Source organism: Rhagoletis pomonella, unplaced genomic scaffold (genome assembly GCF_013731165.1).
Source record: "Rhagoletis pomonella isolate Grant_MI unplaced genomic scaffold, Rhpom_1.0 Rhpom_scaffold_00004, whole genome shotgun sequence".
Lineage (NCBI taxonomy): Eukaryota > Metazoa > Arthropoda > Insecta > Diptera > Tephritidae > Rhagoletis > Rhagoletis pomonella.
The window spans coordinates 33,622,468-33,637,220 of record NW_023458558.1 but is presented as its reverse complement, the minus strand read 5'-3'; the positions used below and the strand labels follow the sequence as shown (position 1 = coordinate 33,637,220).

General features: G+C 33.4%; 2 protein-coding genes across 2 annotated transcripts in view; one reads left to right on the top strand and one right to left on the bottom strand.

The window, feature by feature from the left end:
• The window catches only part of LOC118738198 (suppressor of lurcher protein 1-like), a 1,856-nt gene extending 198 nt beyond the window's left edge, over positions 1–1,658 (top strand). The window contains exons 2-3 of the mRNA XM_036469122.1: positions 1,040–1,244; positions 1,313–1,658. Coding sequence (XP_036325015.1) covers positions 1,040–1,244; positions 1,313–1,658 — 551 coding nt within the window. The remainder of the gene's footprint in view (positions 1–1,039; positions 1,245–1,312) is intronic.
• A 6,009-nt stretch (positions 1,659–7,667) lies between these two features.
• LOC118737500 (probable cytochrome P450 9f2) lies at positions 7,668–14,753 on the bottom strand. Its single transcript, XM_036468050.1, has 4 exons — positions 14,484–14,753; positions 12,880–13,384; positions 8,254–8,908; positions 7,668–8,189 (listed from the first exon to the last, which is right to left on the bottom strand). The coding sequence occupies exons 1-4, from the start codon at positions 14,684–14,686 to the stop codon at positions 8,017–8,019; spliced, it is 1,536 nt and encodes a 511-aa protein (XP_036323943.1). The 5' UTR covers positions 14,687–14,753; the 3' UTR covers positions 7,668–8,016.

Here is a 14,753-nt window from a genome sequence, read left to right as displayed (position 1 = left end):
AACGCCATTCGTTTAAACCAGCTAGCTCCAGCGTGCTGAATGTGCGCCAAAATACTCTCAATCGGCATACAGCTCTCCGCAGATTAGCAATTCATCAAGCTTCAAATTTTTTCAAGTTTAATATTTTGTTCTTTTATTTTGCCCTCTGTGAGAGTTATTCAAAAAAATTCGATTATTTTACGCCTTCTAACCTGATTTAGAAATATTAAGAAAATACGTTCGCCGAACAGCCACTTACCATACTGTAAAGTAACGATATCGGTATGAATATATATATTTATTTTATGTATGATTTGCGGTTATCCACTTTTGTTGTCCCAAAAGCCAAAAAAGGTAAAGATAAAATCATATCACCAAAATTATTAAAAAATTATTTATTTATTTATTTATTTTTTATTTATAAATTTTTTATTATAAATCAAACATTTATAGAGGCCTTCATCTAAAGTGATAAAGTGATAAACTGCTTAAATATATCAGTTTATCCGCATTCTTGAACGCACCTCGGTAAATAATTGCATACAATTTTTTATTATTCAACTTATATAGCTAGTAACGCTTTCATTCTTATCGCGTCCGTTGTGTTCATTTGCTTGTATTGTGTCCGTAGCAAAAACGACCACCTGGTAACCTGTCATGGTTGAATTTTGCTGAAATTTATACATTTAACCACCAAGATCGTTTGATACAATGATAAACTTTGGTTAAATAGATTCCCATACAAAATTTGACAATTCATTTATCAAAATGATAAATTGATCATTTTATCAAGCTTATCAACAGTTTATCACTTTTGGTGAAGATCCCTTATGTGAAGATACTTATCATTTTAGGAATCCGTTTAACACTACTTTAGGCCATATTAGTAGGTACATCCACATAGGCCTCGATAATTAAGTACGTATACTACTGATCAATACATTGGTACGTTAGGCCGAAAAGTATTTCAGAGAAATATAAAGTCCAAATATGAATATTTAATTCATTTAATTTTAAGTATTTCTCATATTATGGGTGCTCCAATCGATTTGTTTTTCAGATTTCGGCATATCAACAGGCCAGCAAATTGATGACAATTGTACCTTTACATACAATAGTACAGATCGAATATCAGGGTGGTTTGGTTCACCGAATTTTCCTGGCTACTATCCACAGAATATGATATGTCATTACTACTTTTATGGAAAAGCTGACGAAAGGGTCATTATACGATTCACTTTCTTCGATGTTGAGGGTATTGGAACGTAAGTTATTTATCTTTATTTGTATCCAAATTTTTTCATTTAAAGATAAATCTTAAATTTTGTTTTAGCTGCGAATATTTGACAGCTAGTGATTATGTAGAATTTTCAAATTTCATGAGCACCGACCGTAAATATGGAAAATACTGTGGCAAGCGAGATAAATTTGAGGTACGCTCCGACGGACGTTTTTTCCGGGTATCTTTTTATTCAAATGATCGCTTTGACAAGACTGGCTTTCGCGCTTTGTATGATTTCGAAGGAAAAAATTTGCGTGTAGAAAATACTTCAATGCAGAGTTATGTATCTAATGCCAAAGGTCTTTTGAGTTTAAATCCAAGACACAAAGTAGTATTTGCTATGCCACTGGCATTTAACTTTATGCGTTATTGCTTAATAAATAAATTTAATTTTTAAATAAGAAACATTTTGTTTTACATACAATTGTGGATTTTATGGACGATAATTCGTAAGTATGGTGAACACTTATTAGACTTTACACAGATTTTGTATTGTATAAAACGAACCCAGTTTATGAAATTACATGCACGAAGCCGTATGCAATATACAGAACCATAAGAAACGATTCAACTTTATATTTCGTCGCCGCCGCGGTAAAAGCTGTGAACTCCCCTTAGTAAAATTTTACACTAGAGCGATAAGTAATAACTACACAATTTTGTGTCAGATTTTTCTAGAGTACTGGTACAGACTGAATATATCTTTATTATATAATTACCTATTTTGCTTTCTTTTTTTAATAAAAAATATAGATGAAGTGTGCCCAAAATTTCAAGAAAAGTTAAATTCTGGCTGCATTTGGGTGTTTTTATTAAAATAATGCTAAAACTGATATAAGCACATAAACATAAATGATGTTTTTAGTGGCACTCCATACTGCTGAAGTTCTTGTTATTTTGTTTACAGTTTTTTATTTTCCCTGGCTTATAAGGATTTTACGTTCTTATTCCGGTTTATAGGTCATTTTAATTTTTCAACCATTTTGGGCAAAGCATCGTGCTAGACTTTGCATTAACTGAAGAATATCAAACTTCGAAAGAGATTTCAAATCAAATAATTAAAAAATCTTGTTGTTTTCCACACCTTGTTTCATTAAAAATGGTTTCAAATTTTTAAATATTAATAAAAAAAAACCAAGGTAAAATAACATACTTTGAATTGAAATAAAAATTATTTCTTTAATTAAATAAGAAATCCGCTATAACATTACATGACTTCTACTACGTTTATGCGCGCGTATTATTTGCAAATAACAATTTGCAAAATGGTAAATTTTGCCACCTAAACGCTGAGTTAATTTTTTATTTGCAAATAACTAAACGCAAATATAACGCAAATAAGTATTGATTAGTGGTACTATTTGCAAATAAGCGCAAAGCATTCTTAGGTTTATTTTATTTTTCGATGGTAATCTTATTGCCTTTTTATGATCAAAACGTTGCCATTTTTAACTTTATTTTCTATTTCGATGTTCATAATAATCAGCCAATATTAAAAAAGAATTTTTTACCAACGAATTTTCGCAAACAGCTTACGTAGTTTCGCCTTGATACCGGAATTAAAAAAAAAAAATTTAAACAAAATATAAATGTACACATGGCATTAATATTGGAAAAAAAGATTTCCAGTTGTCATCTTTGACTTTCCAGCAAATCAAACATCTAGCAATCAGCTGATTCCTACTCACCACATCTGAAGGTCATGGTGAGTATTTACACAACATTTGCAGTGTTGCCATCTCGCTGCTTTTGGATCTAGATTAAGCTCTATTTTTCGGTCTAGCTCCGAAAATCAGATTTAGCTTCTAGCTCTTTTCAAATTTATCTAGCACCTTTTTAGCTCCAGAAAGTTTTAGTTGTACTTGGTAATATATTAAAACTAAAAATCTATGATTTCATTGTACAAGTGTTGACTAAAATTCATTTGACTTTGGTGATCTCAGCCTATTTTCGATAGCTTCATGTTATTTTATTTCGTGTAAAACTTAGAAAGGTTCCATTGTGCAAATGGCGCGGCAAGTAAGTCGATTAGTTTCTACCACGTGCGCGGCAGCACACAAACTATACCCAAGAATGATAGAACTCTCAATCGTGAACTATACCGGGCAGTAATTCGAGCTCCAATAAGCTGCGACCGTGTATTCTCTCTCTGCAAAACATACATTTGCATTCACGGGAAACTACAAAATCCACCATCTTGGTTCTATGTTAAAGAATTCAAAAATTAATTACAAGAAAATCCTAGTTCTGAACGCGCGGTTTTTGTTTTTACCTTACTTATTAAACCTTAAGGAGAGAAAGAAATAAAACTTTTCAGAAATATTTTGCGAAAAATTTATTAGTAGGTTTTTGTTTTTACCTTACTTATTTAACCTTAAGGAGAGAAAGAAATAAAACTTTTCAGAAATATTTTGCGAAAAATTTATTAGTAGCTCGAGTTTTTATGGTCAATTCAAATATCTGAAATTGCATATTTTAACAGTCTGTAAAGTATTTTTAGTTAATCATCTAGTTTTTATAAGTATATGCGTACATATATGTAAGTGCCTTAGCATTGAGTTCGAAATATATGCACCTTATTTTCGTTGTAAAAGGTTTTTTCGGCACTTAAATTAATAAAACTCGTTAATTTTATTTTATTGGGGAAAATGTAAAAGAAACTTAATGTGAATAAATGTTTAACTTTAAAAAAATATCTTTTCATAGCTACTATTAGTATTATTTAGCTCTTTTTTCGACCGATTTTGCTCCAAATGAAATATTCTTCTGGCAACACATTTGATGTTGAGCGATGGAGAATTTGGAAGTTTCACTCAGTGTTGCCACTATATTTTCATTACCATTTGAATTTTTGTAGTAATAGGTTCTTTCCCTAACAATCCGGACCGGATCCGGTAATTAGAGAATAAGCGATAAGTTTGCTCTCAAAAATGGAACATAATCCAGAAGTACGGGAGCGCAAAAAACCACATTTCGTGCTCAGAATTTGAGAAACAGCTTATTCGCGTTGTTTTTGTTTTTGCCACTTAAATGCAAACGCTTGGAAATTGAATTTTTGTTTCACAAATTTGATTTTAAGAATATAAAGATTGAAAATACATTCACTATTCCTTAAAAGCACCAAGTAGCTGATATGCACTTTGACGCTTTATCCATTACCCGGAGAAAAAGTCCGGGCTGTTTCGGACAGGATGAAGTTACAGGCCTATTCTGCGCTGATAATACATTTTGTAAATAAAGTTCTTGTCAATTTTTAAACCCTTTTCGCATTCTGTGCCCTCTTGTAACCGAAAAAAATTTATTACCATGTCATACGCTGGTAACAAAATATTGCCACGTGAAATATGCAATGCCAGAACTTCCACAATTCTTCACAGCTGAATGGCTGAATATTTCAACTGCATTACCAACGTAACTAGAATCGCGGTAACAAGAACTGGTAAAAAAATTTGGTAATAAAAATTTCCGGTTACTAAATCTTAATGTATACATATGTTAAAAATGGAACACCTGAAGCGTTGTTTTTTATGGGGTGTTAAGTATAATGCAGATACCACTATTTTTTTTAAGGTGCCTCAATGTCCTTCGCGTAAGGAGCGTCGCGAAAGCAGCTGTGGGGCGGAGCTGCAGCGAAATGCCTTGCTGTGCGTTAAACAATTTAAATCAGCAGATTTCATAAATGCACCGGGAGGTACAAACAACATTTTTTTTTAATAAGGAGATATCTATGAGTGGGGAATTTTACGAAATTTCAGGTAAAATCGGGGAATTTTATAGTCGAATTAGGGGAATTCTCAAAAATGAGTTGGTTGCCCTGATTGCAATACACAAATTCTCCTATGACGTCATATTTCTGTCAAAATATTCAAGAGAGTGTTAGCGGTATCACAATCAGCGCCACCTTCTGTATTCGTTTCACCATGTGCTGGTATCTGGTCAGTGTGGCCGTTTTGCTCCAAGTGGATCAAAAGTTAACATATTTCGATGAATTTTGGAGGGACACTTCTTTTTAAATTTTGATACATGTCCAATCGTGTAAAAAAAAATCCCGTAGAATACGAAAAACTTGCCAGAGATGTTTACAATTTCTTCGCACATAGTGCTAAAAGGGTGGATGAATTTGACGAGTTTCGAAGCTACTACGTTGTTGTTAAAAATCATAACATTTTTCGAGTGCTAAACATTCGCTGGTTGTCGCGGAAGAAAGCTGTTGATCCTATACTGTCCCAGTGAAGCGCGTTGCAATTATTCTTCATATCTTGTTTTGATGACGGTGTGAACCAAGCGCGAGCTATTGCCGAAAAAATTGATTCCGCAACATAAAAAATTTATTATTTATTTTGGTAAAATATTTAGGATATTGTCAATCTATTGAACATAGAATTTCCAAGTGAATCATACAGATTGCATAAGTTATAGAACAATTTTGAAAGTAACTATAAACTTATATTGTCTTTTTTTTGTCAAACCAAACTGTAGGCCAAGTAATCCAGCTGATATAGACGTTTGTAACCCAGATAATCATTTACATACCTATTAAGGAAGTATATATAATTGTGCCGCAGAGAGGTATATATCAACAGTACATTTAAGTGAAGTGGGGGGAATAAGCAAGCTATAAAATGCTTTAAATAACTTTTTTATATTTCGAATTAACTTTTATTTTAAACTTGTTATGTTATCCGCACTACTCTGCCGCTGCAGAGCGCATTTTCTCAGAGCTGAATTTGATCATAACAAATAGAACAAGTCGCTTCACTTCGCCAATGGTGGAATGCATAGTGATTTCGAAATGCCTTAAAAATTATTAAACAATTTTAATTCTAAGTTCTAAAAGTACAAAAAGTATCTAATTTACAAATAAGGTTATATATACATAAGAAATATTTGCTCTTTTTATTATACTAACACCCAGTTGAACTGATTCATGTAAGACATTTTCGTTATTATTATAATACTAGTACCAAGTAAAACTGATGCGTGTACCTTTTTTGCAATCAATAAATGTCAAATTGTTTTGGAAATTCGTTTTTCATAAAAATTATTGGTTTTATACCATTGATACTTTGATACCTAAAATACAAAGAGTAATACATATTGATACAGAGAAGTCTCTCCTCTGCTGCAATTTTTCTTAAGCCCGCGGTCACACTGTATCTGGTATCTGCATTTGCATTTCAAACATAATCAGCCTTAAGGCCCGGTTAAACGTGTCAATGCAAGTGCTTTTTCTACGCATTTTGCTGTCAAAATGCGAAATCGAAAATCTACTTTCCCGTGTAAATAGCCAAAAAGTCCTTTTTTGCAGATTTGCGGAAATCACTTTTGAATTAAAAATTGCAAGGTGTAACTGCAACTGAAATCACACAAATCGCTTTCGAGAAAAATTTTAACTTGCTCGCGCTGCACTAACAATTTTCTTTTTTGCTGCAAGTGCTGTCAAACCAATCGAGTGTTGCCGTGTGACGCCGTTTTTGTCCGGATTTGTATAAGATTTTAAAAATGTTGCATCACATTTAATACAATACTTGTAATTAATGTATTATCCTGATATGAACAATTTACTTAGATCGAGATTTTTTGTTTGTTTTGTGTGCATTTTAGCATTTTTAACGAATTTTTCAGGTCAGTAAAATTGTTGAGCATAAAAATTTCTGGTGACACAGGTGAAAGTGGAATTTTCTGCATTGACTGTGTAAGCAGACAAAAAGTAGTGTCGAAAGTTTGATTTTTGGAAATAAAAACTGCTTTTGAAAGTTACTTTAATTGCAAGGTGTAACTGCTTCTGCAAGCATTTTTGGAAACTGTGGAGTTTGACAGACTTTTAAAAAGGACTTGCACTTGCCACGTCTAACAGCTACTTTATTCTAAGTTTCACCCGAAAAAAAATTCTCCCGAAAATTTTTCATCCGCCCATATTAAATACATGAAACCAAAAGTGAAAAGTGAACCGGTTCGGGGAAAATTAAACTCATGATAAGGCTGAATAAATTTTCCTTCAGGAGGACAAAAACTCGAATCCTCATGTACCTATATGTATATTAGGCTCGTTCTTAAAGGTATGACGCACATTTTTACATCAGATTTGCTAAACCTCCACCGCTACGTCGATGCTACTACATATGTATAGCCGAAGGTACCACATACAAATTTTGGTCCCGATCGGAGTCAGTAAAGGCGTGTCGCACAGGAGGCAAAGTTCAAATTACCCTTTGCGACACGCCTTAACTGACTCCGATCGGGATCAAAATTTATATGTAATAATATATTCGACTATAGGAGTATAGATTTTGGGTATTAGATGAAAAAAAAAAAGTTTTAATTTTTTTAGTCTCCATAGAGGCCTTAACCGGCTCCAAGCGGGACCAAAATGTATATGTGATATCTTTGATTATAGTATTATCGATTTTGGGTATTAGATGATTTTTTTTTATTTGAAGAGCCACCATGCCTTGGCCGATGCCACGCAATGAGCGGCTTAAAATTAAAACATATGAAATGCTATTGAGGTGGCCACTCACTGAACGACACAACAACTTGCAACTTTCTAATCAGATTTCTTTCTATACAAAGTATGTTCGCCATTTTTTCAAAAAAAAAATAATAATAATAATAATAATTGCGAAAAAACCAACGCGATTTAAGAGAGAATTGTTGCGAGTTGCTGCTGGATGTTTTCCCCTGGATATCTATTCAAAAACTTTTTCTTCAATTTGTCTTGTCGATAAGCTTCCATGAAAGTTTACAATTTCAACTTATATTTTATTCCGCGCGATAAGTTTCAACCAGAAACCATTTATTGGCGCTAGACTTAACCCTTTCTTCTCCAATTCGATTGGTAATATCGTCTTTTTGGCAGCGGTGATGCGAAAATCTCGCACTAAATAATATAATATTGCCTTTGCTTCTAGCGGAGCGAAACGTGAAGCTAAATACGAAAAATTTAATAAAATAACCGTAACTTCAAACAAACCTCGAATTTCAATACTCACCAATACAATTACGCGGTCCCTCTCCAAAAGGTATAAAAGTAAACGGTTTGATTTTATCTTTATTCTCAGCACTAAAGCGTTCTGGATCAAAATTATCTGGATTTGGATAGTACTGCGGATCGCGATGAATACCTGACACCGGTATCATAATAATCTCGTCTTTCTTTATTTCCTTACGTTCGCCGTTGGCTTCGAATAGAAAATCTTTTGTACATATTCGATTGAGCAATATAATGGGTGGCCATTTTCGCATTGTCTCATTTACAACCATTTCCAAATATTTCATTGCATGTAAATCTTCATACGTCAATCTTTTACCTTCCCGTCGTTTATTAAGTTCTTCAACCTCTTCAAAAAGTTTTTCTTGTACATCCGGATTCGCCATTAATTCATATGCTGCAAAGCAAATCAGTGTCGACATAGTGTCAAAACCGCCTAAAAAGAAAATGAAGCATTGTGCGACCATTTCCGTGTCGGTCCATTCACGATTATGTGCCTTGGGCGAGTCAGTAGGAAAAAGACCGCGGGCCTCCATCAGCAAGTTGATCATGTCAGGCCTGCGAATATTTCGTTCCTTGCGATATTTAAAAGCATCAAGAACTAGATGACGGAAGTACTTAGTTGAGTTTTTGTCAACGAACTCAATTCGAAGAAGCTGTAAGATCGATAAGATATGGAGATGTCATTACAAAGACCTTAATTACAAAACATATAAATATGTACATATATAAATCAACAATTAAAAAAATAGTTTTTATAAGGATAGTTTAATAAGTCAGTGAATTTTGGAATCTTCCGTGGAGTATCTTTAAATGTGGGCGGCCGCTGTAGTGTAGTGGTAAGCAGTGCGCGCTTCCTCTCCGCAAGGCCTGGGTTCAAGCTAAGGTCAAAGCAACATCGCGAAAAATATTTAGAAAAAGTGTTTTTATTAACAGCGGTCGCCTCTCGGCAGGCAATGGCAAACCTCCGAGTGCCATGAAAAACAGCTTCTCTTAAAAATACAATCGCCGTTCGGAGTTCCCTTCGTGTGACAGCATCAAGGTCCACGCCACAAATCGGAGGAGAGGCTCGGCCAAACACTAAAGGCCCGTTAACATACAATTTTGGTGTTGCGTTGGCGTTGGCGTCGCTTCGACAGCTGACTATAAATATATGCATTTATATGAAAGTCTCCACATAACCATAGTTGGGCAACGCCAACGCCAACACATCGCAGAAAGATGGCCAACTCTCAACTTTTCGCGCGCGTCGTTCGTCAGCTGTTCCAAATAATCAAAATTATGTGATTTAATTTTATTTTTTAATCAAATGCGGACAAGAAATATTGTTGTTAATGCAATTATTGATTTAAAATTTTGATCTATTTGTCGCTGGTATGTTAATTTAGTGACCAAAGTATTCTCTGCTAAGCGTTCATTGTAGCAAGCACGGGTGTTATTCGCGCTGCTGTCAAAGCGACGCCAGCGCCAACGCAACGCCAAAGTTGTATGGCCTTAACATTCATGCACCTTGAAGATAAGAAATCAGAAATTTAATAATGCGAAAAAAGTTTTACTGGTTCAAATATTCAGACAACAGAGGACGCTTTATATGTTCATGTAATTTTTAAGTGTACGATATTTCTAAAACAAGCTTGTAGGTGACAAAAAATACTTAAATTGCAAATTTTACTGTGCTTAGAGAATTGTTAATCTTACCGATTTACTGATAACCTAGAATAAGTTTAGGATCAAAATCGTTTTTGCGTCATTTTATTTAAAATTCCTTATATTTTTAATATATGATATATATATATATATATTATCATATATAATCACGGACCCCAACAACCCTTTAGCAATAAGTTTCAAGCTAGTCCGCTTGAATATCTTCAGCCAAACTGGTTCGGCCATTTTGAATTTTTTAAATTTAATGTCCGATTCGTAATGAGCGATCCCAAGAGCTGCCGTGCGATATATTTCAAGCAAATCAAATAAGTTTTGAATTTTCCTGGTCCACAGTGGCCATGTTTGACTGCAGACGTTCATACCCTATGCAACATTTTCTACCGATTTAGCCCCATACGACTATGTATGTATATCCTCTTTACAAAACTGAAGAAATCGCTCAAACACCAAATTATCCATTTGCTTCATTTCTTACATAGATAAACATTTGGCAAATGCGGCTCTTTGAGCTTAGAAAAAATGTGGATATACAGCATAATCGTCCACATAAGACATACACTTCTGGTCAGCTAATTAAGTTAAGTTAAATTTTGACCCGTCACTTAACTTAATCAGCTGACCACTAGGGTACATACAATGACTCAAACAAATGACCACGTGCTGATTTTTTTTTAATAAACGTAATGTTTTTCGAAGTAAATTTGTTTTGTTATTTTTTCTATAACAACACCGTCCAATCTTAAACCAAATCCATATAAATCACAGCTTAATAGCCTTACTCATAAAAAATAAAGTAGCTTTAAAAAAGGTTTATAAGTTGAAAAATGTATGAAAACATCAATTTCTAAAGCTCTTTAAACCTAGTTTATTTTTTATGAATAAGGCCATTAATCTTTATACAAAATTTAGGAAAATTCAACAAATCTTCATCAAAATTTCAACTTTTTAATCTGAAGGGATTTTTGCACTTTTTTCTCATATAAGCACGAATTTCTTATGAAATAAGGCGCGGGAGAGTCTAAAAAAAATTTTCAAATTTCAAATCGATTTGCATATGTATTAGGGATGTTAATCCCGGGATCAAAGTTTGCTTTTGTAAAAACTAGAGCAATTTTTCTGGAAAAATCACTAATTTTAATTTAATTTTACTTTAAATAATAACATATAAATGTAAAATAACAAGAAATTAATGTCTAAAACTGAACATTTTTAGCATTTCTTATACTTATCGACGTCAATCAGACATAAGCAAACTTTAAGAACTAAAAATGAAAATTCAAGTGTTTTTCAATGTTTGGAATGAGAATTTAAGCATGAGAACAGAAACCCTGTGCGACGGTCAATTTTACACACCCATAAATCAATATATTCGCGAAACCATGGGCCAAATATAGTAACCCTGCTTTCTTAGTTTTTCTCTCTGATGCCAGGATTTTTTAAAAGGAGTTTGAAACTTGAAAAACATGAGTAATTCAAAAAATAATTTTAAAAATTCAGTGCAATGTATAGAACAGTATGGGCATCAAATGTAAGATAACAGTTTATAGAATTAAAACGGACAAATTTTTGGAAAAATCTTTTTAAAATTTTATCCTTGAATATCATTAAAGTTTGCAATATTTATTAAAAAAAATATATGTTAAAGACTAATATAAACTCGACAACATCCTCTACTTTCGTACTTCTAACTTTAATATCTTAAAAAAATAAAAATGATTAAAAGGGCATTTCAATTCATACCATCGTTGTGAACCTCAAATTTCTATTAGTTCTACAGAATTTTTTCTTTTATTTTGTATCCAAATTGTTTTTTTACATTGCACTGAGTTTTTTAAAAATTTTTTAGAATTAATTATGTCTTTGAAATTATAAAGTCCTTTAGAAAATCCTGACGTCAGAGAGGAAAATTAAAAACGCAGTTTTACTATAAATTTTTGGCCCATCGTTTCGTAATGTGTATATTGGGTGCTTCGGTATGTATATGTAAATGCGCATTTCAAAATTTTTACAGAAATTATAAAAATTTTAAACTTTTTACTCAGAATTTTTATACAAATTTCAGGTATTCAAATTTTTAGCTCATTAAATTATTGTAGAGTAAAGTGCTAAAAAGCCTTGATTTTTTATACTTTTTTTTACTCAAGTTTTTTTGCATCAATCTTTTTTCAATATACCTTAAGTTACTTTATCAGATATGTACACACTTATATTACAAACTGCGTACTAATTTAATTACTGTCTTTTGTTTTGTTACTAATGAAATAATTTTTACTTTAAACCATTTATTTCTCAATCATTTATATAGCAATTTTTTCGAGTTAAGTTGAGGAAAAATAATGGATATCTAAAAGCCGGGACTAATCCCGGGATCCCCAGATTGTAATAACGAGATCTACCTAGAGATACCGGGATAGTAAAGTTTAAAAAAATTTACATCCCCAGTGTGTATGAATGTAGTTGTTTACGCCTTTGAAGTTTGGTAGCCAAAAATAATACATACATAAAATGCCTCTCAACGTTTAATTAAACTCTGAAGTATACCTTTCCCTTCTGAAATGGACCCCGCTATATTAGTTCAAGCAGCAGCCGCCTCGAGTTAACTGCGACTACGAATATCTGACAGTACTCTTCAAACAACAAGCATAAGAAATACAAATGGTTGGGACGATCCCGGGGTTATAAAGATGCGATCTAGGTTCAAAACCATCTGATTTGACAAGAAATTTCAGGAATTCTTGACAAATAACAACGGGTGAAGGATGTATGTACATGTATGTACATATAACAATTTCAGGTTTTTATGGATCCGTACTAAACTTTCCATTGCAATTGGCGGATATCTGGCAGTAGCCCCCATAGCAATGCTGACCAGCACCAGAAAATCCGTTTAAAAGGCCTTAGACGGGCATGCCACTTGGTTATCGTTTCGTTCTTTCATCATTTACAAAATCATACTAACCTTAGCCAAGCGTTTGCACTGTGTGAACAACAGTAATCTTATGTACACCCAAAATGATGACGAATTAGCCTTTTTTCCCATCATATAGAATGTATTATCTTTTTGTTCAAAAGAGTTCACTTGTAAGCCGAAAGCTGTTGATGCGATGGCGTCATTTGTGAAACGCGTCGCATAGTCCTTAAAGTCCAACTCAATACCGTTGCAGGATTCTTTGGAATGTAGTTTGTGCAAATAGTTTGTACTGTCTTCGGCCACCTGATTGATTAACTCAAACATTTGACGTAGCCTACTGCCAGTAAATGCTGGACTCAATGTGCTGCGCATATCTTTCCACTTATCGTTCTTCAGTAGAAATAAAGAATTAGCAAGGAGATCATGAGAATCCTCACCAAAGAAGTTATTGTGGTTCATGAAGTGATCGAAGTCCTTTACTGTAATTTGTCGCACAAGATCTATATCTCGAATTAGAAATATCGGTGTTGTTTGATAAAATACGCCGTAAATACTGAAATTTGTTTAAAAATAAAATAAAACTAATAAATATGATTTAATAAAATGCATTATTGAATAATGATGAGTAAAAATTATTATCATTTAAAAAAGAACTTTAAACATGTGGCCTGCCAGTGTATCACTGATGAACGCGGTAAAAGTCGATCTTTATATGCCAGAGGCCTACAGTGATGCATTAGCACCAAGGAGTAGATTTTCGATGTGATCAGCGGTAATATACTGGCACATGTAAAAGGAATTTTTTTGTGAGCACCAGCGACGCAATTTTCGATGCATCGATGTTTTTCCGACATCCCTAACTGTAATGCACTGGCAGTAGGATATTCGATTATTCACCTTTTTACCAAAAACGGGTTTCCAGTTTTTGGAAAAATTCCAATATGGAAAAAAACGGTTCCCAATTTTTAAATAAAGAAAAAAAACGGATAAAACCAATTCGAAAATGTTAGGCGCCTAAAACAAAACGGTGGAATCCAGTTTGAAAAAACCGAGTCAATCGCCCTGACTAGTAGGCAAAATTCTCTATTCACCTATTCACTCTATTCACCTAATCTAATTTTTTTTTAAATTTCATTTTTAATTAAAATGCCGCCAACGACTATAATTACAATAAAAAATAAATTAAAGTAATAATTGAAAGAGTGAAAATAAATGTGAAAAAATTGTTGGCCGTGAGACTCGATCGCGCGACGCAAATCAACTGTGCCGTCAATTCAAATCAACATTGCCGTATGTCTAAGTATGCTTCTAGTGTGCTCTACCCATTCTTCAAGAAGAGTGACCCTGCCAAATACATACGCACACTAACGCTGGATTATTCTTCTGGATATTTTGGAAAGGCTAAAGCCCATTGCCAACTAATTGATTTGGCCTTATTAGTGATTTAGTATATGCACCAGAGAGGAAACTGCATAAGAGGTATATTTTTTACCTCTTAAGGAGTTTTCTCGAAGTCCAGAGCCAAATTAACTGATCCAGTTTTATTGTTGTAAATAAGTGTGAATATCTACCTACATACATACATATGCTACTTTTTCTCAACGAATTAAGATACAGGTTTTATCTCTATTGGAAACTTGTACAAAACTTACCCTCCCTTGTGTTGATTATAAAGATCAATTAGAGTATCAAACATTGAGCGCCTGCGCAATGTCACACTTTTGAAGCTACCAAACATTGGAAAAGGTTTATCGTACGGTATTTGACGTTTTTCGAAGAAGTCAAAATTTGCTGTTGCCCAACGGTAAAGCTGATAAATAAAAGCTGCACCAAGTATAAAAAGAACAAACCACATTATGTTTTAAAAAGTATTTCCAATTTTTGTTTTGAGAAAATATTAAACGCTTCTGTGTTCTTCCACG